This window comes from Eleginops maclovinus, chromosome 21 (genome assembly GCF_036324505.1).
Source record: "Eleginops maclovinus isolate JMC-PN-2008 ecotype Puerto Natales chromosome 21, JC_Emac_rtc_rv5, whole genome shotgun sequence".
NCBI lineage: Eukaryota > Metazoa > Chordata > Actinopteri > Perciformes > Eleginopidae > Eleginops > Eleginops maclovinus.
In genome coordinates, this window is record NC_086369.1 from 13517014 (window position 1) to 13543346 (window position 26333).

Genomic DNA, 26333 nt, shown 5'->3' on the forward strand with positions numbered 1-26333 from the left:
GTGTGTGTGTGTGTGTGTGTGTGTGTGTGTGTGTGTGTGTGTGTGTGTGTGTGTGTGTGTGTGTGTGTGAAAATAAGAAGATGTCTGATGAACTTAAGATGAATAGCATTTGTAAAGTCAACTTTGACAACAGTGTGTTCAACATCTGTGCAGAACTACAATATCTGTGCAACAGAAATCAGTACAGTTGAGAGAAAAATACGGGTACAGTCATCAGGAACATTTATTTTTCTCTGGTTGTGCCTCCAAATGTAAGGGTGTGAGAGAGAGAGAGAGAGAGAGAGAGAGAGAGAGAGAGAGAGAGAGAGAGAGAGACGCAGACCAGACGGACAGCTCTCGACTAGGCTTCCCTTCCGTGGCACAATTGCATCTTTTCCGTAGATGAAATCCGGGGAAATCGTGAATATTAATGAGGGGAAACCCGGGGATTATCCAATCACGCTGGTTAGGTCCCTGATCCAATCCAAAAAGGCCAAAATCCACCACATGATTGCATTGCTCGCACTTGCCTGCCGGCTCTCTCACTTTGCGGTCTTTGGGGCTTCGCAGGTTCGCATTGCAGGGAAGGATGTCCATGATCAGGAAATTTAGCTTTTGACTCGAGGGATGTCAAGTCATTACAAGTAAAAGAGGCAAAGTCCGAGTCAAGTCTCGAGTTAATAGTATTCAAGTCCAAGTCGAGTCGTAAGTCATGCCGAATTTGATCAAGTCAAGTCTGAAGTCATTAAAATCATGACTCGAGTCTGACTCGAGTCCAAGTCATGTGACTCGAGTCCACATGTCTGGTTCCTGCTTCAGACTTCCGGGCAAAGTGAGGCTCTAATGTCCTGTTCTGGGATGTGATAATTAGTCGCAAGTAAAATTGTGCAAAAAATAGTTTAATGCAACACAATGGTGCAAGATATGACCCCCCCATGACGTTGTTTTAACTCTTAGTCATAAAACATACAAAGCACCCATGGTGGAAACGTGCAAACAGTCTGTACATGCATCTGCTATAGGGAGACATTTGAGCCATGATGCAAAAGTTATCCAACACCCCAGACTCATACCAGTGAGAAAATGATGGACACACACACACACACACACACACACACACACACACACACACACACACACACACACACACACACACACACTTGGAGTAATGACGAGGAGGAAGTTTTCCAAGTAGTTTCTTAAATTCAAGGTGACCTCCTAATTGGCTGCGTAATTATGATTGGTCTAAAAATACAGAAAAGGGAAAACGGCAAACTCATTCAGAAGGCCGTGAGTGGCAGGGTCAAGCTGAAGGAGAGCTTTAATTTGGTGTTGTATCGCTGTCAACCCACACTTATAAACGGTTAGCCAAACACAACTCTAGGCACTTCACCGAGAAAACAGTGGGAGCTATTATCGCACCGTAATTAGAGACGTTGCATAAACGGCAAAGCAGAGCAGAAAGGACCTCATTGTCAAAACGTCAAAGAGTCACGAGTGCAGAAAGACGAGCTAAGAACATTTTAAGAAGGTGTGTGTGTGTGCATGCAAGGTGAAAGTAAGGGCGCAAGGATGCATCTCTTCAACGCTAATTAAGACGCTCATTAGTGAAACCGCCTGAACTGGGTCTTGCCTCCAGCCTGGCCTCTGTCCACACTGGAGGAAAGTGATTACCTGAATCCTTTAAGTAATCAGCACCTCTGCTAGCCAGCAATCAGTCTGTTTGGATAGTGTGTGTATGTTGATTTGCTGCTTTTTTCGTCTTTTTTTAGGAAATACAATAGTGTGCAGGAACTCCTAGGATCGTTTCCTAAATTCTGGGACGATACAGTAAGAAATCATAACCATTTAAAGTCACGAATACGGAGAGAACTGACACATTGTCCCGCTGTGCTAGCCACAGGAAGTCCGGTTATTACCCGGTGAAGGCCCAACTCAAGGGTTTCATAAACCAAGCTGTACAGGGGTGATAGAAACACCATGCATTCAGCCTCCTCAGTCACTCTGGTTAACACACCTGCTTGGTGAGCATGTGTGTGTTTTTTGGCTTGCATGAAAATAGATTTAGCTTTATGTTAGCCATGCCACCATCCTACACTAATTAGCACGTGAAATCCAGCTGACAAGACTAGACAAAAGCTTGAAAAGGTGTTTGTGTGTTCGGTATGGGTGATGCCATTTCATGCAATGCACCATGGCTCTCAGGACGCATCACCGCCGAGACACAAAAAGGCAAAGAGCATTAGAGGGGCCTGTCTGCTCGACACTACTCTGTTCTGGTCTGTTGTGTTGCGTTATGGTGCTAGCCTGGCTTCTAGCCTTGGTTGAGTGCTCTCTCCACTCCACCATTGTTCCATTTGATAGCACTAAGTGACTGATTTAGGTTCAATGCGTGCATGGAGCAGACAGGCCAGCTGTGGGTTAAGCAGATAGCATTCAAGTGAGCTAACCCAATTCAAACCCAATCAAGCCGAGATTTATTGTTGGGGTCTGTATTTAGAAATCTGATAGAGTCTGCATCAGTCCCTTGACTTGCATCAGGAGAGACGGGCCTTATTTCTTTTAGCGGAGGACTATAAACGGCTGTTTTCCAGCAGGGACATACATTTCAGGATTTGTAGACATTACCGCAAATGCACAGAGGATAGGAGGGAGTGACAGGGGCACAGGAAGTGGGGATGACACAGCTGCAGACATGGCTCCATGGTTCACAAATAGTCTGTCTTTCTCAGAGAAGATGCGATTTCACACCAACCGAATGATAGCGCACGGCGTATGAAAGCAACATAAAAGCAATCAGCACCTAAATACATGTGCCTGTGGAGAGCTGTTTTCTTAAAAAACGCACTGACATTTCATGAAAAATGCCTGACCTGCCAATCATGTTTATACAAGTGTGTGCAAATATAAAGTCTGTCAAGAGAGGGATTTATAATTATTTCACTGGTGTTAGTTTAAGGCCGAACAAATAGGCAGCACTGCTTCAAAAATAAAAAGGATATTATTTTGCGTTATGTTTAAAAGGAGGGCCATGATTTAAGTTGGAATCTATCCGCCTACTGCCTGGATTTGCTTTTCTATAGTACTTTTTCCATTGGAATTTGGAAACAAATCAGGTTGCACTACTTTTATATCGTGTGAATTAAACGAGGTTACTGGTTTCATGTAACGGAATCGAGTCAAGTTATTTCGCTTACTGCTAGTTCCCTTATCCCCTAGAGTTTTGGGAAATGTAGCAGCCATGTAGATGTGCTGAATTAGGATTCAAACCTGCAACTAACAGCTAAAATTAGGTAGACGGGTTTTAAGAATGAAATAGTATTCTCCATTATGTTGGACATAACACCAGTCACATTATTTTAAAACTCTATTTCAACTGTCTGGCATGCCCCCTGCTTAAAATCAAACACTTCCCATACCTGACCCGATGCAGAAAACTTTTCAAATCCTAATTAAAATGGGAATCACCCCCATGCAAACATTTGAAAGTCACCCATCAAGCCACCATTTTGAACACACTACCAGAAGGGGGGATGCATCAGCGATTAATAAACACAAACCAACAAGGCCCCAGAGTGAGTGAGTTATCCATAGCCATTAAATATTAAGCTTTATGGAGAGAGGGAGTTTACATGTGTGCTTAAATGCATCAGTGTATGATGTATGATGAGAACACACACGTGTTTCGCTGAACTGAAGGGAGGAGAGAAGGAGAAGTCTCCACGGCCGGGCAGGCTGAGCCGGGCTGGCGACTGTCCAGGACCGGAGCCTGAGGCGTGGGCACGAACAGGCCTGTCGGTCCCCCTGATCCTTTAATGATTGATCCAAACTAGATAACCATCATTACCATTCGTGCACTCTCTCTTCCCCAGGTCTCCCTCCCTCTGTCTAATTTTACCTTTCATTTGCATGTTCCCATGGTCTAATTAAATCTTTCCTCTCTTTCTCTCTCCTTACGTCTCTCTCTCTCTCCGTGTCCATTGGTATGAAAAATAAAGCAGCACATTTTTGGCACATTATTATGTATGAAATGTGAGAGAATAATGTATTCCAGTTGGTTGAAGTTCTCTAGACCCTGTATGTAATGAGCACAACAGAAGTGGACTTGCTGCACAGCCTGTGAACACCATACCTCCCTTCCCTCCCCTCTTAAAGACAAAAGCCTCCCTCCATACTCCAGCCGCACACTTCAGTTACCCTCCATACATCCATAGGTGGGCTTTGGTTTTCTGCCACTGCCGTGATCATTTTGGTTTGTAGTTCTGTCCCACTTGGCTTTAATTTACAGTGGGGAAATAATTAGAATCTCACTTTTACGAAGAGTGGAGTGAAAATGTAAACAATGCTTCCCTGCGGGCGGGTGCTTCATCACTTTGACAGGTGCATTTGAATTTGCCTGGGTGGCGGACAGGCTTGGTTATTTATGTGTCAGTCGCACATGGAAGCCCCGGCTGGGACTACGGTTGGGACTGAGACTAGGGAAGAGATTGGAACTCTGTAGAAGAGTGGGAGATAAGTTGAGATTTGGGAGGAAACGAAGGATGGTTCTGGACATGGTGCATGGAATGGGGCTGTGGCGGGTTCTGGCACTTTAAGAGGGCCACTGTGTATTGGGATTCGATCCGGATGAGGAACTTGTGTGTAGTTTTGGCATTAGGATGTATATGTTGCTTTACTTGGTGCTAACTTTGGAAATATATTGAGCAAAAGCTGTGAATGGACTTGAATAAACAGGCTGGTACCAGCATGTTGTAATAACTTAATCAAGTAAAGGTTCCTATGTAAGAAAAGGGTTTTTTAGCAGATAAATCCTTTGATTTGATGTGCCAAGTCACCTGGTAATTACTGTTGCCCAATTATCTGTAATTCTAATTGATGTTGTGGCTAAAGATTAATCAAATCTGAGTCATAGAGCTATTATATTATTCCATTGAGAAATTTGATATGTGTATTTGGGCAGTTCTGGTATTTATTTGAGGAAATCCCGGCTAGCCCCCTTTTAAGAGACAGTCAACTCCATGGAAATGGAGGAGCTTAATGGTGTCCATAAGGCCTTTCATTAATGAATTATGCAAGATTCTGAGGGAAAGGATCACGTCTTGCTAAAATGTTTGACCAAATATGTGGTCCTAATATTCATTCTGATTTGAATGCCTTTATAGAACGTTATCAACCACTGTATGGAAGCTCCTGTGTCTTCAAACAGACCAGGACATACATTTAAATAGCCTATTTTTCTCTATCTCTGTATTTATTTATGTGTTACCATCTGACTCTAGATTTGACACTAGGTTTCCATAGCTTCCAAACAAAAGGCAGTCATAGCACGAACATGCAGCGGGCACACTCGCACAGATAGAGCATCGATGATTATTGCCAAGTGAGAGAAGAGGTAGACGTGGTTGCTTCTTTTGTCCACAGATCCACATGCACACACACACTCATCTACGTGCTCACACACACACACACACACACACACACACACACACACACACACACACACACACACACACACACACACACACACACACACACACACACACACACACACACACACACACACACACACACACACACAAACAGACAAAGCCTCACACAGTGCGAGGCAACGCATGCGTGCATCTCCAGTGCCTGCGGGCGCTTGGGGCTAGGCAGCAGGGAGAGGGAGGAGGGGAGATGGAGAGGGGTGGGGGGGGAGTGTACACTGTGCAGAGGCTCTCTAAGCTATAGAGGGTCAATCCCTCCTCTCCACCCCCCCACCACCACCACCCTGTCTGTCTGTCAGAGCTGGCCCGGGCTCAAGGCCTCTTTGCTGAGCACTGGGTTCACTGTACGTAGGCACACACATACACAGACACACAGACACACACACACACACACACACACACACACACACACACACACACACACACACACACACACACACACACACACACACACACACACACACACACACACATACACTTGAAATAACAGTCACATATACTGCAGTACAGATGGACAAGCTTTGTACATCAGGGGTCACACTGCACAAATGCACATGCTCATTCACAGAGATATTAATGCACGCACACACACACATACACACACACACACACACACACACACACACACACACACACACACACACACACACACACACACACACACACACACACACACACACACACACACACACACACACACACACACACACATACACACACACACTGGCTCCACATACAAGGTCAAGACATCATTGCACATGGCTGGGAACAGACCAAACCACAGAGCATAAAAGACCACCGACATACATGCATGGATAAGCCAAGCAATGTCAGCCATTAGAATGGAAATAGATATGCTATTATTGTAAATTTGGCCAATATGTGGACGCTCTGCGTATATAATTGGAGCAGCTTGAAAATGGCATGGATGCACACTGTCTGCGTTGGGCCTGATTTGGCTGAATCAAAGGTCTGTGTCTGGTTAAACGCACCACTAGACAAGACAGGCCACCCATTCATATTTGCATGCAGGGACACACATAACGCACACACGGGTACACACACGGAGTGACAAAAAGGCTTGTACGCTACAGTAGCTCTCATACACCCTCCTCATTACAGAGGCTATAAAGCAGAGATCGTAGGCTATAAATATTCCAACTTTGAGTGCAATAACGCAGTCCATCCAAAAGTAGCACAGACCAAATTGGACTTTGAGAAAAAAGATAAACAAGCAACAATGACTATATTTACATTCAGAAAAAAAACTTTAAAAGAGATTATGAAGTGAGATAATATCTCTGAGTGCCTGAGATAATCCAGAAAATGAGATATGCATAATTCACTGTTACTAATCTCCTTTGCAGAAAATAAAGCCTACTCCCAGCCTACAGTAAACAACTCCGACAGTAGCCCATCGTTCACTTCCACACCATGTCTGACTCACTCCGGGCCCTCAGGAGATCACTTTTCTAGGTTTGTTCTGGAGCGCATTGAAGTTCACCTGCAACTTTATTTAACAAAGGAAAATATGTGTGCTCAGGGATAATAAAGAAGGACGATTAAAACATTCAAGATAATAAATGAATCACTCCACCTGCAGATATGTAACCTTCATCATGCACACATAAGCCAAAGTAAAACATGCAAACTCACAACCTCTGTTTAATTTAAGATATAAGGAATAGAACAGGATATATACTGTATACATAAAACATGTGCATTCATGCCTCTCATGTAACTTGTATTTGGAAAAAGTTAAATCATGCAAACAATCACACCAACAGTACAACTAGTATTCACGCCAGACTAATTCAGTGAGGACTTGCTCCCCTCTGGTGATCCTTGTAAACACATGTTCCTACTTAAAGTGTATGAAACACATATTTTAAGACGTTTGCTCAAAATTCCAGAAACTCAGGCTCCGTATTAAGATGCTGCAGACAGATGTCAAAGTTGAGAATTGCCTTTGATATCCCAAATTTAACTTCGGAGAAGCTTCAACCTAATCAGGCCTCCCAGGCAGGAGGTGATAAGTATCCGAGCCAATAACCCGAAATGAGAGTTAGGGAATTAGACGCACACACTCATGCGCACACACACACACATACTGTCTCTTTAAGGTTATGAGTGAACCCCTTATAAAAAATAAAAAAAGAAGCCCCTCCAAATGTCTAACTCTCCTCGGGATGTCATGTGGGGCTGTTAAGACGCGACACCAGTCACGATCACCAGACCTTCCTCATCCCCTCCGGGCCACAGGAAGCGGCCAAGGTCAAACTCTTTAAAGGAGAGGAAGGGAGAAAGGGGGAAGAAGTGACTAACGACGGACAGTCACAAAGAATCAGATCTGTCAAGTTAGGCTGTAAAACCTCTGCGGAGTCGGATTCAGAACACTTTATTTAACTCGGAGGAAATAGGATGTTGGGGCACTTGCAACATGTTAGAATACAGAGTAACAATGGCAATACAAGTCCTTAAAGCCACTTGGACACAGCGTCCTAAAGGCTTTATATATATACTTTAAGTGAGCATTATATTCATCGTTGCCCCATAGTGTACGCAAAGTTTTTCTGCATACAAGTCATGTAACAGCTCTTCTACGTTGGATAAACCACAATGACAGTATATCCAGACGCAGGAGGCTTGTTCTTAAAAACCTGGAGCTTAATTCTGATTCCGTGTGTCGGGGCCTCCTGCTAAAATCTTTTCTCACTCTTCAAAAGTCGAATGTGTTGCCTGATGTTTCGCATTATGGAATGGCTAGGGAACAGGCCAGGGGTCTGTAGGATGGAGGAAGGAGGGGAGGTTGAGGATGAGGACAAGGAAGGAGGAACCAAAAAGCATCTCGAAGTGGTGAAAACCTGCCGTCAATTTAACTTTCTCCAGCTGGACATGTTTTGACAGCTGACAGGCGAAGCCTCATATTATGAAGAGAGTGAAGGAGAAATCTCTTCCTCACTGACAGTCACATGAGGCAGGTGTCCGAAACATTCGAAGATCACAATGTTTTGAAATAGCCTCCAAGAATCTTAGCTGGATCCTGTTCTGTGACACCGGGTCGAACATGCTGTAGGCGGCTAACTGAAGGCACTTCCTTGTTTTGCTTTGCTTTTTCCTTTTTTTTTACTCCCTCCCTCCTTTGCCTCTGAAAGAAAAGCCTGCCCAGAACCAGGCTTTGGTAGATAATGACATCCTCTCCCTGGATTAATTGTGAGGGACACATTAAGCAATGGGGCTGACACTCCCTGTAATTAAACTGTTCACACCGACGAGTTCGTACTGGAACGCTTTCTGCTTTTTCCCTCGATGTGCTGCTAAAGCTGTTTCGAAATGGGACGAGACATTACAGTGCTGTGTTTGGGAGAAAAGTGAGTGCATGACCTTGTGAAATTGGTGGGATCCGCCTCTGTTCACACCGAATAACCACATCTTCCATAATATAAAACTCACATCTCAAGTTGATACTCGCACTTAATCAATCTTATGATGTGATGATAAAGTGATCCCCATGTCCACTGAGGCAGCCAACCTGTTTGTTAAACCACTGAACATCATTAGTAACCATGCAGCAGCAACCAGGACAAAACACTTATCTGATCCAGAAGTACCAAACTGCAGTTCCTCAAACGGCCACTTGAGGCTGGTTTCAAAATCAAGTCAATCCCCATTAATCCCCTTGATATTTGATACAAGATATGCTAATAACTATACCTGTGTCCACCTCCTCACATGGCCAGGTCTTTGGGAAAGCATGCATGGGCTCGTGTATGCCTCTTGCTCCAAACAGCAGGTGATAAACAGAGGTCAAAGAAGAGGCACGTGTATCAAAAAGAAAAATGCTGACTTAAACAAAGGAACAGACAAATGGTGAACAGCTCGCCCCCCAAAGCTCATTTAACGTAGAGCCGGGTAAATGGTGATTCCCCTAAAAGAACAGTTGTGCAGAAAGTACTTATTTAAGCAAATACCTTCTTTCAAACCCCACATGTGTGAATTGGGAAGGAGATGAGATGTGTCTGATCTTTATCTGCTTTTTCACCCTCCTTTTTTTAACCACTGTGAACCGCTTTCACACATTACTGCCCAGCAAAGTCTGTGACCTTTTCAGGAACACAGGCATGTAGCTCTGCAGTCATATCTCATATTGAGCTCCCTAATGCTCCGACTGTGGATGCTGTGCTTGCTGCTACGTCGCTCGTGTCCTTGCCTGCCTGCTCGCTATCGCCTCGGGCCATCGGGGCCCACAGCGCTGTCCACTAAAAAAAAAGAAAAAGAAGCCATCCCCTGTAATTGAAGAAGCCACTTTAATGTGACATGCACATGCGGGCGTGGAAAGGTTTGCAAGTATACGCACTTACAAATGACAGTATACTAACATGCGTAGATGTGCACGAATACACTCTATTCATTGCTGTTTGGTGGAGGTTATGGGGGGGGGTTGGGAGAACTCCGGTGATCCCACGGATACACACACTAACCATAGACCAATAGTTGCCCTCTGACTCTAGACGACCCCTCCTGTGCTACTGAAGCACTTAGCTCCTCTCCTGGTGTTCCTGTGTTGCTGTTTTGGGTTCCTGTTCAGGAGCTGAGGGTCCTATTGTTGTGTGACAGCGGTTCCTGTGTATCATGTCACGGCAGACTGCTCCCTCTGTCCGCCTTCCTCTCTAAATCTTCTTCTTCCTTCACCTGAGTTTAGATTTGTGTCTCGGATGGCCTCATCCTCACTTTACTGTAGTATTTGCACCAACGTGAAGTGCTACGTTTCTTATCTTTAGTGCAGAGAGTAAAGATGCCATGCTTTATTGACCTCAAGAGTCTTTCACTTGTGATACCATAGCTGCCCTGTATGTCACCTTAACATATTCCTAAAATATTTGTACAGTTCCTTTCTGCCACATGTCGGATTTGATGAAAAGTGAGTAAAGATGCCATGCTGACTCATTTGTTCTGATACATGGAATTATTGTAAACTTAAATGGCACTTAAGAGGGCAAAGACCTGCCAAATCCAAGGCTGCATTCAAATGCCCCTAGGATCATTTTGTTTCCTGAGTTTGAATATGATTCTTCTGTCTAAGGTGTGTTCATGGGCTTAGAGTTGTCATGTGGAAACAACCTCCTTGGCAGAGGTAATCATTAGAGTAAATAGTAGTCTAGGGTTAGGGATAGGCTTATTTTGTCTAAAAACGAGAGGCTTTACAGAATATTCCAGATTTAACTTTTCAATAAGATTGAAGCTCCAAGTGTTATTTTTTGGTGTCAAGATGGCGCCGGTTTGGCTTTGATCAGGTGGTTCCATCATGTCACTGCTTTACATTAAGATGGAAAACACATCTTACATGATTAACAGCTAGCCTCCCAGACTCAGGTTATCATTAGCACTCCAATCTGTGCTGCTTGACTCTCAACAGGTTTACTCCCCACCAACCACGCTGCTGTTACAAAGCACCTTGGGTGTTCCCAAACTCGCCGCTGGTAACCCATTACCTAGACATACGGAGACAAACGGCGCAAAGGTACGCAAATGTTGATGCAATCAGGCTGGGAAAACATCTCCAGGGCCACCACTCAAACCCCCTTTTTCCCTCCTTCCCCACTTCTTTTAATCTCTCCCTCTCTCCTTCAATTATCACAATGTCACTAGCTCCACCACTGGGAAACTTTTAGTGAATTAACAGGAAAGGAGCTTTGCAGCCGGCGCTACACTCCGTCATTGTCATAGTGGTGGCTCTGACAAAACAGTTTGCGTACCTGCTTAAGTATTACAGAAATTAACACCTCCCTTCCAGGTACAGTAATCAACGGGGTGACGGGAGACAATTAATTAGGTCCATCTGCATCACTGCCTTTACATAATTAATGGGACTCATTACTGAACTAGGATGATGTGGAGCTAGCTAGCACACACACTAGCTTAGAGCAGGATAGTACTTAACACGGTATGGAAGTGAAGACTTTTAATTGTTTCATTTTGGACACATTTCCTTCTGGTTGACTAATTTGCGGTGTGAACAGCAGTTAAATCAACTGTTTTTTTGATTGTATTCAAAGCTTTTGTTAGCCTCCATGCTAACCACCTTAACACACAGACACATTGATTGTGTTAAAGGACAGCTGCCAAATTACAAAAACACCAAAGTAGGATATAAGAACATTCATTAATTATAAAAATATACCTCAAACATTTCTTTAATTGAAACAAACTTGGTATTTAAAAGATGCTACGCTATGTAAATAGCAGGGAGGTAAGTCTTTAGGAATTTCAATCATGACAAATGCCATAATTGGTAGTTGAGCTAATCCCCCCTCAGCTGTAATCCACAACACTTGAGACTAATGATCTTTGATGGAAGTTCATTCTGTTTCCTTCCTTCCTACAAATCAAATTAAAGAGTACGTGGATCTGTGACTCATCCACACTCTTTGCTAAAGCTGCACTGCTGACATCTCAACCTCAGAGTCATATTTAAGCCTCGAGGAGCTCAAATGGTCCTATGGCATGCAGGAATCTATAATATAAAGTAAATTGGCGAGAAAGTAAAAATTAAATTATGTTTAACGACCGCCTTGTGAAAATTACAAGTTTGATAAACATAGGCCATTTGCAGGTTGGTTATTGAACGTGGATCCTCTTTTTTTTGTTTCAAAGAATGTGCTGACTTTAGAGTTACAGCATCCGGAAAACAGTTTTCAAACTTTGATTTTGTTTTATGTGCCTCAGCTATATGCTTGTTATCTTGCCAAGTGTACAGTTTTGAGAATAAATGACATTGGGAAACAATTTCACCATGAAAGCCAAAATGTATAGCCTGTTTTCTTACCTTAAATTACATACTGCTTGTCCCATCGCTGCATACTTCACCCTTTATTAAGTACTATTAACCTTAAAAGACATTCAGTTGTGATACTTTAGTTGCTTTGTATTGCACCTGACAAACAACCAGGATCAAATTAGTCTAAAACATTTTCTTTCTGCAACATATCTGATTTGTTGAAAATGTCACATCCTTTTAAGAGCATGCTGTTCAATAACTTTCTAGAATTGGCTCAATATCAGACGGCTGCTGTTCCTGTGAGCACCTTGTTTTCCTTCTCTTCATTCCTCCTTTCTCTCACTCAGCTAATGAAGGCCTCGTGGCCCACTGTTATTAAAATTACGCCCTTGCCTCTGATATTAATTGGGTCCGTAATAAGGAATGCGTCGGATTCATTATTTAATTGCAAGGGCATATTTGGAATACAGTTTCTGAAATGTATTTTTAATGAAAAACACTACATCCTGACCTAATCATATCAACCTTATTCTATCTAATTAAGGATGCAAAAAATCATTAGAGTTGCAAAATATTAGCTTCAGCTCTGTCGGGCTGCTCCTTTGCTCGCCTTCATGAATATATTTTTTTTCCTGTCTATGATAAATAGTTAATGAGGGAAAAATGACAAAAATTTGCATGAAGGCAAATTAGTCTAATAGGGATATGTCTTTGCTGAGTTAGGAAAGTGACCCTTTTCACAGGAGAAATTGTTCCAATAATTATGAAATAATGGCACGGCCTATCTTATTTTGATGAAAAATGGTCGGCTTGAATAATGTAAAAATCATAAAATGCAATAACCCTAAATTTTCATCATGCTGGAGAATGTGTTAGCATTTTATCAGTTTAATAACGGCAAATTAAGGATAATATGAAGTATGCTGTAATTGTTGCTGTGGAGGGAGATATGCAGCAATGCAGGGATGATTTAGCCGAGCTACCACAGCAAGAGGCCATCAGCGGCTAAATGAAGCATTTTCTTAATCACAAACTTTGGGGGTGTAATTTCTTTCAAAGTCTCCAAACATTGGGAGGTTCAATTTTCTCCCAATAAACAGATCCATCACCATCCCATTAGCAGTGGTGTAGTCCTCTCTGAGGCAGGACTGCACTTCATTAAGGCTTCAAACAGCACTTCATTTTTGCAGGACGATATTGAGTGTATATGATTGTTTTAAGGCCGTTTCCAGTAAGATAAATGTCAACAATATTCATCATATTTTGTCTTTTTTATCCCAATTCTCTCAATGAATCTGAATCAGGAGAACAGGAAGTGAGGTCACTTGTGTCGAAGTGTTGGTTGCTATTTTAGCTATTTTTGTAGACACCAACTGTTGAAACTGCAGTCAATCATTCACAAATGTTTGACTGATGTTTCTGGTTCCATTTCAGCCCTTCACAGCAGTATGAACTCGTGCGAGCAAAGAGCAGCGGAGTTAATGAACATGGAGAACACCGAGCGATGTGTTCCACTAACAAATTCTGCGGGATAAATTAAAAGGTGGGGCTGCAGTTTGATCGCTGGGTTCCATTTCCCTTATCTCAACAAGTCACATTTTCAATCACTATGCAAAGATTTTACATCAGGTGTAGGCCCGGTGCTAATACACTGCCCTTCCCTGTGTCACCACCATCGACCTACACCGGGCTGTCAAACACCCGACGGCCTCTCGTGAGAAGTAGTAATTTCATGGGGATATGCATTTATAGAAACGGGAATCCTGCATGTCCCTCGCAGTTGTCTAGAGAATGCCCAGTGTATCATATGTCTCCCAGTATGTGTGTTGATTGAGCAGTCTTACTTTAATGAAATATCTTCGGAAATTGGTTTCCACAGACTAATCAGGCAGCCCGCTAGCCGAGTTTCTGTTTTGGTAATTATCTTGTACTAATTAGAATGAAGCTAAAGACCTCTGAGATGAATTCTCAGCTTTCTGAAATGTAACTAAAGAAAATGTAATGATACAAAATGAGCCTGTTCTATACATCTCCTCGGACGTAATATCTTGGTTAAAGTGACCAGATTGGATGTGGTATTGTAGTTGTGATTCCTTTCTACACAGACCAATCCAACAGATAATGATAGTGACCTTTTGACTCCTTCCCTTCTTAAGAAAACCTCCAATAGCCCAATCAATCACCAGGCGTTTGAGGAGTAGGCTGCTTACCTTGCGCCTCTCCCCGTTGAAGCCTCTCCATTGCTCCGCCTTCTTCACAATGTAGCTCAGTTCCTGATTGGACAGCTCTAGGTCTTGAGGAAGGAAGTAAGTTCCCTCCTTTGCTGTGAGGCGCTGAAAGACGTCCAGCATGCGGCCATCGTTGTGGAATCTGGAAGGAGAGAGAAGAAGTGATGAGGGGGGGAGTCGAAGCAATGACGCCATTCTGAATCACAGCCCTGTAAAGGTCACATGGGGTCAAATGCCAAAGCCAGGAAACACAAGCATGTTTGTGTTGTTTAAATGATTATAATCATGGCTAACTAGCTCTGTGGCTATCTCCTAGCATCATGTCTTTTTTTTCATATTGGCTGGCTTATATGGAGCAGGTCAAATCCCACTGATCCCAACAAGCTGGAAGAACTTCTATTGATTAGACACTACAAAAGTCTAATACATCGATACAAACACAATGAGAGAGCAAAAGGAATCAAACAAATTGGCATGTGAGTAGGAAGCACTTTGTAAATACAAGCTGCAGTACTGGCTGTGTGTCTGCGCGGTGGTACATCTGTTACTGTGTGGGAGGCAGATCCTGGGATAGTCTTCAGTGTTAATGCCGAGCTTCAAAGATGGCAGATGCAATGGACGTGCTGGTTGCAGATGTGTCTGGAGAGAGACCGGCCTGAGTCACAAGAAAACGTTCGGCGCAGCAGAAGGCGTATTGATTCATACCTCCCGATGAGCGCACACCACACAAGGGTGCACGCTGCCAACCCCTAAAAAGAATCACCATGTCTGTAAACAAATGCCTTGGCTGACCATCAAAACCAGCAGACCTTGTGCCCTTCCATAGAGATTCTATCCTGTCAGAGGGTAATCAACTCTCAAATAAAACCAACATCAAGGAGACAGGGATTTATACGAGGAGCTGGTGCGGTGCTTTGAACTCAGCATCATTCCCCATCGCTCTTGGGAGAAAGATGTTTGTAGAATTTTTGACCTCAGACACAGGAATAGCATGCATTCATTTTCATCCTACACTTGAATTGCGCTTCTCATTCATTTATGCGCTGTCTTTCTTGGAGGAATTTGGCATCTTTGCATCTTTGGGCTTCAAAACTGGCTGATTTCCTTTGTGTTTGGAGTGCACTGAATTTCTGTATATGTGACTTTAAAGGGGGATCAACCTTCATGGTAAGGCTCTTTTTTAGTGTAGGGGTCACCTTAAGGACACGTTAACTAATGGAATACATTGGAAAAGAATATTCATAACGACATTAGCAGGGTGGATAGAAATGAAACTGTATTTTTGTATGGGAAAAGCATTAAAACTTGAATATTTATGCAGTGTCTTTTATCTTTGACTATGATATTTCTATTCTTTTGGCAAAAAATTAAAGGAATTGATCCATGAGTTCTTTTGTAATGCTATGGTTTTTCAGAGATACATACTGTAATGTACAGATATAAACAGTACATGCACACTTGAGAAGCACAGGACTTGTGTAAAGGAATGCAGATGAAGTATCTTTTTAGTTTTTGAACCTCGCAATCATTTGAATGTAACTGTGCCACAACCACTGGTACATCACTTCTTTGTATCTATGAAGTTTCAAACAGTATAAAGATGTAAAACACATCACTGATGTGTATATTTGCAGCCAGTGAATAAAGGCTGCCTAAAATGTAATTAAAAAAGGATAACAGTCCGTTCTATCTATACATGTAGCCCGAGGCGTTTTTTTTAGAAATAGGTCACGCTCTGTGTCAGAGCCCCCTTCCTTGCAGCCAATAGGAAACTGTAACCCATAAAATTATCAGCCTTGCTTCAGCCTCGTGGCCTACATTCAATTCAAACCCGCGTGGCGGTTGAGTGGCAGAAGTCATTATTCCCGGCTGCTGTTTTAATATTGTCCATTTAGCCGGAGCCCGATAAGCGTCCCGCTTACTGAAATTAGATGGTACCCTCTCCTCGGCCGCCAATCTCAAACTGATTAATTCAATAAGGGCTTTCTTACATTTTGAGCCGTTAATGGAATTTGGTCCTATATGGGGGTGGGAGAACACACCTTGGATGAATACTGAGTTACATTATTCAGGCATTTATCCCCCGCCCCTCTACTTTTTTACTTCCATGCTGAAAATAATGATGTCCTTCTATTATTTAAAAAGTGCAATAGTCATCTCTTAAGCCGGGAATTTGGAATTAGTAGTTCTGCAGTGCATGTTTCAGTCCGCCCTCCCATTGCAATGCAGTGCCAATCTCCTGTCATTTTCTGAAACGGAGAAAGGAGATAATATTTGACTCAACACTGACTAAGACCTCCAGTCACAGCAGCTCTACAGAAGATGTGAAGGCTGGGTAGAAAAGAGTCTGAGGTGCTAAAGTATTACACAAACCTAGTAAAGTAAATGCTTCAGCATGGGGTGACTCAATCTGCAGGACACGAGTGGAGAACACAGTGTGTGTTCACCACCATGTAGATGTCCATTTCAATATGTATGAAACCTGCAGTGATACCAACCATGAACACATTCCGCCTAATTGGATAATGTAATGGGGCTATACGTTCACGCTATATCAAAACACATCAAACTTTTGGATTGAGAAACGCTATTACATTTTCCTACCAATTGCAGAGTATGGTGTTTCGTAACTGTATTTGTAGTGTGTGTGTGTGTGTGTGTGTGTGTGTGTGTGTGGATGTGTGAGGTTGATGCATAACTGCATGAGTAATTCTGTGCGACTTTAAAATCAAAATGGATTACATCAACATTTGTTTTCATTTTCAGTTTTTTTTTTGTGCTTTTCTGTAGAAAGAGGAAATAAGTGGTGGACGAGGTGGATATGGCACGAGGCTGCGGGGGTGGATGGTTGGGAGTTATTTCTGAACGGATGTTTGAGAATAGAAGGCCACAGAAAGGGTCTACCTCGTCATTGGCAGACTTTCCATATGGGCTGTGTCTATTCACCAATATCCAAATACAGCCCAGATTTTCAGTCACTAGAATGTCAGAGACAGGTTAAACCAGATCGCCTTCCTGCATGTCTGACCTGAGCATATTGATGAAGAGGATGGTGCCGGAGAGCAGGAAGATGACTGCATAGAGGAAAAGAGTGATGATCACTCCCGCTGCACCTGATTGGTCAACTCTGAAGAAGTGCCAGTAAAGCTTGGCTGCGTCACCCACCGGTGTGTCTGGGCTGTAGGCGAGACGCTGAGCAGACGGATTGAAAGAAGATGAGGAATAAGACAGACATAAATATATAACTGTTATACAGCTGGACATTTGCAATATGGTAAAGGTCTTGCCTGGGACTAGTGATCAAAAAGATCACATGATGGCTCAAGGACTGAACACTGGTCAGCTGGGGCTCCTCTCACTCTACATCTGACATTGCTGACTATTTAAAATGATACATAAAACAACCTTTGGTTTTATTTTCTGCCAAAAGAGAGTAATTATAAGACACCATTCCATTGCCATTGGATTTGATTTGCCTCATGTCAACAGTCCAAATCAATCAAACTCTCCGTCTCTCTAACCGTCAAAATCAAATCCCCTGCTAAAAAAAGACACCCACCCAACCTTGCACATTTTCATTCTCACCCGACGCCCTCCCCCTCTTTTTTTGTAATCTAAAGTCACTTTGCCAAGATAAAGTGAACTCCTATTTAAAGTGCACAAGTGTCCAAGTTATTTTTAAGTGACTTACCCCGAGGACGGCGTCCACCGCAAAGACCGCCAGGGGGTCGAGGACTGTCCACACTCCCTGAGCCATGATAAACTTTGACGTGAAGGAAGGGAGTGAGCCAAATATCTGTTGACAGCCACATCTGATCAGAACCAGCAGGAACATTACTGCGTTCAAGGTCAGGGGACCCACCACCACCATCGCCAGCTCCTCCCGGGTGTGCAGCAAAGCACTCTGGTACACGAGGTCCACCGTGTGTGCGTGGAACTGGAATCTGGCGGGAGAGGAAACGGAGGCGTGTGTGCATGTGTCAATATGCATGTAGTAGATTTGTGATGCTTTGTAGCCCAGAGGCAACTGGTAGCAATTCACAAACTATAGTTGGTGGTTGATTCAATCATATTTAATTAGTTTGACGACAATTAAGGTTGTAATCGGCTCTTTCCTACTACATGAGGCCCTTACTGGTCAGATGTGATGAGTTTATAAGATACTCTGTGTATTTATATCAAATTAAACTGAAACATGTATAAAAAACAGACACTACAACAATATGAACACCTGAGAGCTTTTTTTATCTAGACTCCCCATTTACCGCAAGCCTCATGAGTTCCTTAATCTTCCCATCAGTCAGGAGGAGGTAGAGTCAGTGGTGGGGAGAAGAAGTCCAGTTTTTGCTCATTAATTTCCATCTGATTTGCTCCAAGAGTCAAGCGTCTCTCAGATTCTGTCCATTAATCTGACAGTGGAGGTCCATTGGTGTTTCATGTGAAGCAGATCTACTAACACACGGATTCAACCCTATACGATCCCGTTAAACCCTCGCTGAATGACCGGTACAGACGGAAACGCTTTCTTTTTACTCTGCAGGTTTCTATTTTTCCAGTTTAATTGTATTGCTAAATGTAATTTCAACAATGACAGGGGAATCTTTCATTTACAGACAATCGTGATTTAATACAATGAAAGTTTCCAGTTCAATAAATTGTAACAGCATTTTGACATTGGCAGCATCACTCCATATCAAATACTGACGGCCATCATTCCGTATTAAATCAGATTGTGTATCTCTTAAATGTGATGTGTGAAATTTCAAAACGGCAGGTGGTACTTTGCTATGTAATGGATTGAGCATGTAACCTGCTATTCCCAGGACATGTGGATCTCGATGAGTGGTAGGATGTCATTTTATTATAAATAAATAGTAAAATATTTTTTTTAAATGTGAAGCTACAATTAGGGTTTGTATAGAAGATAAAAATAAAACGAGCTCATATTATATTATATTTAACACATGTTGTCAAATACCCAACCTAACAAAATGATATTTGCACTAAATAAAGCAACAAATATACTGATTGATGCATAAACAGTCTATGAATATAATACAAATATAGCACTGACGGGGCATTTCTGCACTCTTATGTCAGATTTTGAGCGCAGGATTTGTACTGTAGTCATTTTAGACTGTTGCATTATTGTGTTAGTATACGAAAGTGCAAAAGAAAGGAGAGAAAGGAGTTCTCTAGGTGACTGAAGGAACATTGGGGCCAGAGACTCTGTAGCCCCGGGACACACTTTGCTGTCCACTGATGTCCAGGGATGGATTATGGGAAAGCAGGAGGCAGAGAGGAGGAGAAACAGAGAGGGAGGGAGGCCTGTCATCACACCCGCCTCTGAGACTGTCACTTGGCCTCTCTCGTCGGGCACCACCAGCTCTGGCCATGGCATGGAGAGAGAAATGCTCGGAGGGAAAGCAGCAGATTTGGACATGTGGAAGTTGTCATCCGATGTTGACCCCCTCTGTTTTCGCAATTTTGTTTTTTCACCTCCCATAAACCCCCTCAGTCCATTCTCTTTTTTTTATTCTGCCGCATTTTTCTTCTGTCAGCCATCACTTTCCATGATTTAATGCGTGATGTTTGCACCGCCATGTTATTGCAATAAAAGCCTGCCTGTATGCATGTTTGCAGCCAGCTCGTTTTATAGTGATGAATTAAATCAGCACCACATGCTATTGAGATGTGATTTAACAGTTCCGTGGTGTCTTATTGCTGTTCATTATCAATGCTGTGTAACAAATAATAAAAATAAATTCCTTCCAAATAATGTAGCCTTTTGGGACTTGAAGCTGTGTGGTGAAATCAGCAAACTCCCCCAGCAATGGTTTGTTAATATTGAGAGAGTCTTGTTAAAATGTTAATGGGGGGATTCCAAACAGATGATTTGGGGCGTGTGTGTGTGTGTGTGTGTGTGTGTGTGTGTGTGTGTGTGTGTGTGTGTGTGTGTGTGTGTGTGTGTGTGTGTGTGTGTGTGTGTGTGTGTGTGTGTGTGTGTGTGTGTGTGTGTGTGTGTGTGTGTGTGTGTGTGTGTGTGTGTGTGTGTGTGTGTGGTGTGTGTGTGTGCGCGTGTGCGCTCGTTTGCCACACACACATTCAGACACAATGCACATCTTCTTTCTCTCATTTGCTCTATAACCCCTCCACATCTCATTTACGAGCATGTTTTGCATGCGTGTGCTACGAGCTTTCACGATGTGTGTGTGTGTGTGTGTGTGTGTGTGTGTGTGTGTGTGTGTGTGTGTGTGTGTGTGTGTGTGTGTGTGTGTGTGTGTGTGTGTGTGTGTGTGTGTGTGTGTGTGTGTGTGTGTGTGTGTGTGTGTGTGTGTGTGTGTGTGTGTGTGTGTGTGGGGTGATATCAAAGGAAGCAAACTCACTTGTTGACAGGAACTGCTATGGCCTGGAGGTAGAGCCATTGGCTGCAGTAATGCAGGTAGAGCCTCACAAACCACATCAAAGCCAGCAGCAGCATAATGAGGCCGAGCTGCCGAACGGAGCCACGCCAGCTACTACGCGGCTGTTGTTGCCCCGGCAACGGCAGGCCCAGCTCGGACGGCAGCATGCGCAGGGCCAGGCGGGCTCGCTCGGACAGGCGTGAGGGGCGAGACGCAGGTCCAGGCAGCGCTGATCTGTTTTAAGACAGGGGAGCATCTGACTCCTTACTCTCATCATAAGTTGTATTCAAATAGCTCTGCTACACAGCATCTATGGAACCTGTGTGGCAGCGTCAGTAAAGATTATATTCGAAACAGGGGACATGTTATTTAAATAAAGGTGGGATACAACACTTGATGTTATGTTTATGTATCTACGTTTGAATTCAGAGCAAACACTTCCTTGACTATGCATTACACAGAGCAGTGTTCAAATGCGCTTTCTTTACCATCATCAGATGCATGCAATGAATAATAGGTAGGGAAATGTAGTATTCAAATTGACACACATCCACACATGCACACACAAACAGATAGGAATCCCTTCCAGCAATGCACAGCTTCCCTCAGCACCTCTGCCTCCTCTGTGCCGCCCTTTGTCAGGCATGCTCAGCTATTCCCTTTCATATACAGGGCACAGATGGAACAGTGGAGATGAGTGGAACAGAAAGCAGAGGAGAGGAGAAATCAAAAATAAGCTACAACGGGCTTCCAACAGCCCAGCCTTAAAAAGTCATACAAAGCTGTGTGTGTGTGTGTGTGTGTGTGTGTGTGTGGTAAATTAGTGTTTATTGTAACGACGTGCACAGAAATCAATTGACCATAGTTTGAACATGTCAACACAAGCAGACACGGATGACCCAATCGGCTGCTGGCAGTAATTAGACGCAGGCTAACGTAGGTGTGTACAGTAGCACTACGGTTAGCCTCACAGAGTGTGACTTCAGGCCGTAGCCTGTGGACATCCCTGTGCCTCTCCACTGTGTCCCAGAGCACAGTTGGAATTCACTTTGTAGTGTGTGTCTAGGGAAATTGGTACACTGCCTTAAGACGAAAAAACAAGAAAAAAGGAATCAATTGTATTGCCCCCCCCCCCCCCTTCTCTCCCCTTACCAAATAATTAGGCTAGACTTGCATCAAAATGCAGCATTGTGTTTTCTCTCCTTGCGTTGCTGCTGAGATATGAACAGCTGCGTTTAAAACAAAAGGGATCATCTTTCCTGTTCCTGTGAGGTGGGTACACACAGAGAAGGGTTTATCAAGTTACTGAGAGGATGCACGCGGTGTAGTGTGCGGTACTCGTGGGAGAACTCATTCAGAAAACGCTCAGTCAACAGTTTGGGGTGATAAATATTCATCGCTCAGCTGAAATAAACTCGAGCAGAGAGGATCAACATCTGGCATAAAAGTCAGATACCGGTCAGTTCAATGGCTGACATTTTACATACAGCATCTGTACAATGCACATACATACTCTATAACGCTAGTGTGAGGTCAGGCAGATGCTGTACAAGAGAATGTATGCAGCGGGGGGTGTACACTTAATACGGTTCCATTACATGTAAATGAAATCATCTGAAGGCATTGTTTACTGTTTTTACCATGCTATTAATGTTACATGAGAACAGTATGTGGTTCAGGAACTAACTGGAACAGACTGCTCTTTATTATGGGATGCCTCTGCCTCCATACTAATGAACAGCACTGGCAATGAAGATAACTCCTTACGTAACTACTCTGGATATTTAGACGAAGTGAATCCAAGGAGCCATACATGATACTTTTAATACAGTAACATAAAACCCAAGAACACTGTCCTTGCATCTTGTCTTGGTATCACTTCCTGTCTCTGTGTTTCCCCACCCTTTTGTGATTGCTTGCCCCGCCCTGATTCTATCCACCTGTCACCTCTCGGCCCCTGTCATTGTGCCTCTCCAGCTGTGTCTTGTTCATGTGATTAGTTTCGGTGTATTAATAAGCCTGTCTTTCCCAGTGTTCTTTGTCAGCTCCTTGTCAGTGTCCCCCTGGTGTGGTTCTGCTCACTTAGCTTCATTAGCATTCATACCTCGGTTTTATAAAAACTCGCCGATGGTTTATTCGTGAATCCGTTTTTTTTTTTGACTGCGTTTGCCTTCCTTACCTCACTTCTGAAACTGAAAATGTTCTATTCCAGTGTCAAATGTGAGATTATACCTGATTTTGAACTGTAATGCAAACCAAAAGACCATAATGTACAAGAAACTGCGGTTCTGCTTCTCTTTTGAGATTTTTACTATTTTATTCCAAGGTTTTGTTACCACTTGCTTCACTGTGTGGTATGAAACTGCTTTCCGCCTGTTTGCAAAAGTGGAATTACAGAGTAGACAAAAAAGCAGCGTGCCACAGACACAGGCAAGATGCTACCCTGTCAAGTGGCATTAAACGGGAACAGCAAACACAACCTGACGCACATCTTTCATATAATGAAGATATTGATGATGCATGAAAGAGGAATATTTTTAGCCGTCTTCATGTGGCGGCCTCTTCCAAAGGAAACTGGTAACATGATGTGAAATCTGTTATCACCACTGAATTGATTTCATTATGGCACCTCCAATTACAAAAGTACAATGCAGGAAAAAGAGGGGAATGCAGGGGGTGGAGGTGTGGGCTTTTTTATCTAGCAGGATATTTCACAGCTTGTCCCCTGAACGATTGATAGCATGTGGCATAACGGCCCACAGAAGAAACTAACCATTTCAACAGGCATGCTTTGGCACATAATACTATATTTTTTAATTGTATGATTGTGTGAAATCTGGGCCAGGAGCTGTTCCCTCATTATCTCAGTTTTGATATGTCTGTTGTTAATTCCCACGTCATCAAAGCACGTCGCGAGAGGACTCATCGTTCTCCATAAACCTTGCTACAGAGTGTCAAAGCCTGTAAATCAGATTTAACTAGCATTTATGTGCCAGCCATTGGAGCAAGAAGCATGTCCTGGACTGGTTTTCCCAGGCTGTGTCCCTTAATGTTGTGCAGCATGACATAACAGGAGCTTAAAAATAGCACAGAGTGAATATCAAGTACAGACAAGTATTAAACCTCAAACACGGCATGGGTAATGAGAGATGGAGGGGCGGGGGGGAGGAGAGGAGTACAGGGGTGTGTTTTAAATAGCAGATTTATAGCGAGGTGGCTCCGGGGCCGAGGAGAGTGAAGGTAACAATCCCTCTGCAGGGCCCTGATGGCTTAAACCCTCCAGTCTGAGGCCACTTAAAATATTGGACTTATCCCTTTTATTTTGAGGATTAAGTTATTTTCTGTCACTTTCTTATTTGGGCCACCGGCATTGTTTATAAATGCACGCGTCGGAGGATGCCTTGCTGTTGGGGAAAAGACACAGTGTGGAAATAGACTTAAAAGATTGACGGATAACGTGATTGTTTTCTTAGTGGCCCAGATGCACGAGTGTTGTGGTGATTATGGAAGTGAGATTAGCTTAGGTGTCAAGAGATAGGACTGAAGATACCTCATCCTTTGTTTACATTTCATTTTTGAAGAATGCTTTTGTTTTGGATAGTGACAGTATCAGTCACTTGTCCCGAACTAGCTCATTTCTGAGGCGCACATATGCTACATTTGAGCTATTTATTGTACAGTACTACAACATTATACCAGAATGTGTAGGAACTTTAAGGATTTCAATGTTGTTTAAAAACAAATATCATCTTAGCAGACCAGATATCTGATAATAATAACCCGACTGTGTGAATTCAGTCTTTAGCAAGCAGTTGTGATTGTTCAACTGGAGCGCTAGCCAATGGAAGTCCGAGTGTAACCTAGTGATGTCAGTATGTTACGGAAGTTTCAGGCAGAGAGAAACTCCCTATGGAGGGGACAATAAGATCTTAGCCTTTAAAGACCAGTACATAAATAGGGCCTCTTTAATAAAAAAAAAAAGTCATATCAGAGCTAAATGCCACATCAGCTTGCCAGAAAACATGGATATTGTCTTATATTTGCACCAATAAGTCAACCCACAGATAGTAAAAGGCTAGCCAGCGACACACTTTATTAGCTATGTTGCATAAACATGCACATCATAGATCCTCTGTGTGCCGATCCAAGCTCACATTATGTACAGACGCTACAGTCACAGAGGCCTTAACTGCCTCTTCATTGCATTTATGCAGAAGCACACACGTTTACGTAACAATTGGCATGGCAGGGCTTTGCACAGGTGGGGAAAATATAATACAGGAAGCTATGAAACATCACAAATAAAACTGCTCCCACAAGATGCATTAAATGATAATCATTGGTTACCAAGCTGGTATCATTTTCCAAATCACCTCGATTGTGTGTGTGCATAAAAACAAGTTGAACAGAGCAGCAGTATAAGCCCGCAAGGCTTTCGGATAATTGAGTCATTTTTATATCATCTTGTGAGAAGTTTTATTTATACTGGAAAAAAAGAAATACAAAAGAATGCTTCCGATTTAACTTTCTGGAGCTCCTTCTCTCTTTTAATTGTATTTGTTCCAACAGCAATTACCATTTTGGGGGCTTTATAAGCACAGCTTTTTACAGAGACCCTGGCAAAGGGAGAATACATATAAATGACTTTCATTGACAAAATAGGAGCACAGTGGCAGGTTTTTGGGGAGTAGTTAAAGAGAATTATGTAATAGTGACTCAGCTGCAGTACTGGAGTCCATCATCATGTAATTAAAACAGAACGATGCACCTCCAAATTATCAGAATTATTTGCAGCTGACACAGAGTGGAGGGGAGCACAATCAGAAGCAGGAAAACATAAATGTTCCCTTTAATTAGGAATCCACGTTTGACTAATAGTTGGCTGCTCATTTTTACAATGCAGGGGGGGGGGGGGTTTGGGCGATGGAAAAGGCCATGATTGCTTTGTGCTGTTGATCAGCAAGCAATGGATTAGATGCAACGCTGGCACAGAATGGCAAGCTCGTAAAAATGTTGCACTGATGATTGTATCATATTTAATGTGAAGCAGAGGAATAAACAGTGTCAAGGAGGGAATTACAGGAAGGATGTGTATTTTATGTAAACTTCCACTTGGAGTTCTCACAATTAATCCTCATTAGTTTAGAACAGAAGGAATGTATGCAATTGATTAAAAATCCATTAAAAAATTAGATATTTTGCTAATGTTTTGGATTGGCGCTAGTGTTTTGGGTTTCTGGAACACTGTTTTGATTGAGGCAATAGGAATATGGCACACCTTGATACTCAGATAGGGGGCGGAACTTTCTAATGAGCTGCAGGTGACATAACAAATCTGAATGGTTTGTTGAATCTCGTGTTTTCTGAGAGAAAAGCCTATTTAAAACGGGTTGCCTTTATACAGAGTGGGATGCTCAAACTAAAGCCAAGCTAGTTGTTTCCACTGAAATAATATTCC

General features: G+C 42.8%; 1 protein-coding gene across 1 annotated transcript in view; it reads right to left on the reverse strand.

Moving 5' to 3' along the window:
* Positions 1–26333, reverse strand: part of ofcc1 (orofacial cleft 1 candidate 1) — a 66793-nt gene that overhangs the window by 6837 nt on the left and 33623 nt on the right. Inside the window, exons 17-20 of the mRNA XM_063874057.1 lie at positions 20858–21109; positions 18163–18415; positions 17500–17663; positions 14454–14613 (exon numbers count right to left, since the gene is read on the reverse strand). Of these exons, the coding sequence (XP_063730127.1) occupies positions 14454–14613; positions 17500–17663; positions 18163–18415; positions 20858–21109 (829 nt within the window). The remainder of the gene's footprint in view (positions 1–14453; positions 14614–17499; positions 17664–18162; positions 18416–20857; positions 21110–26333) is intronic.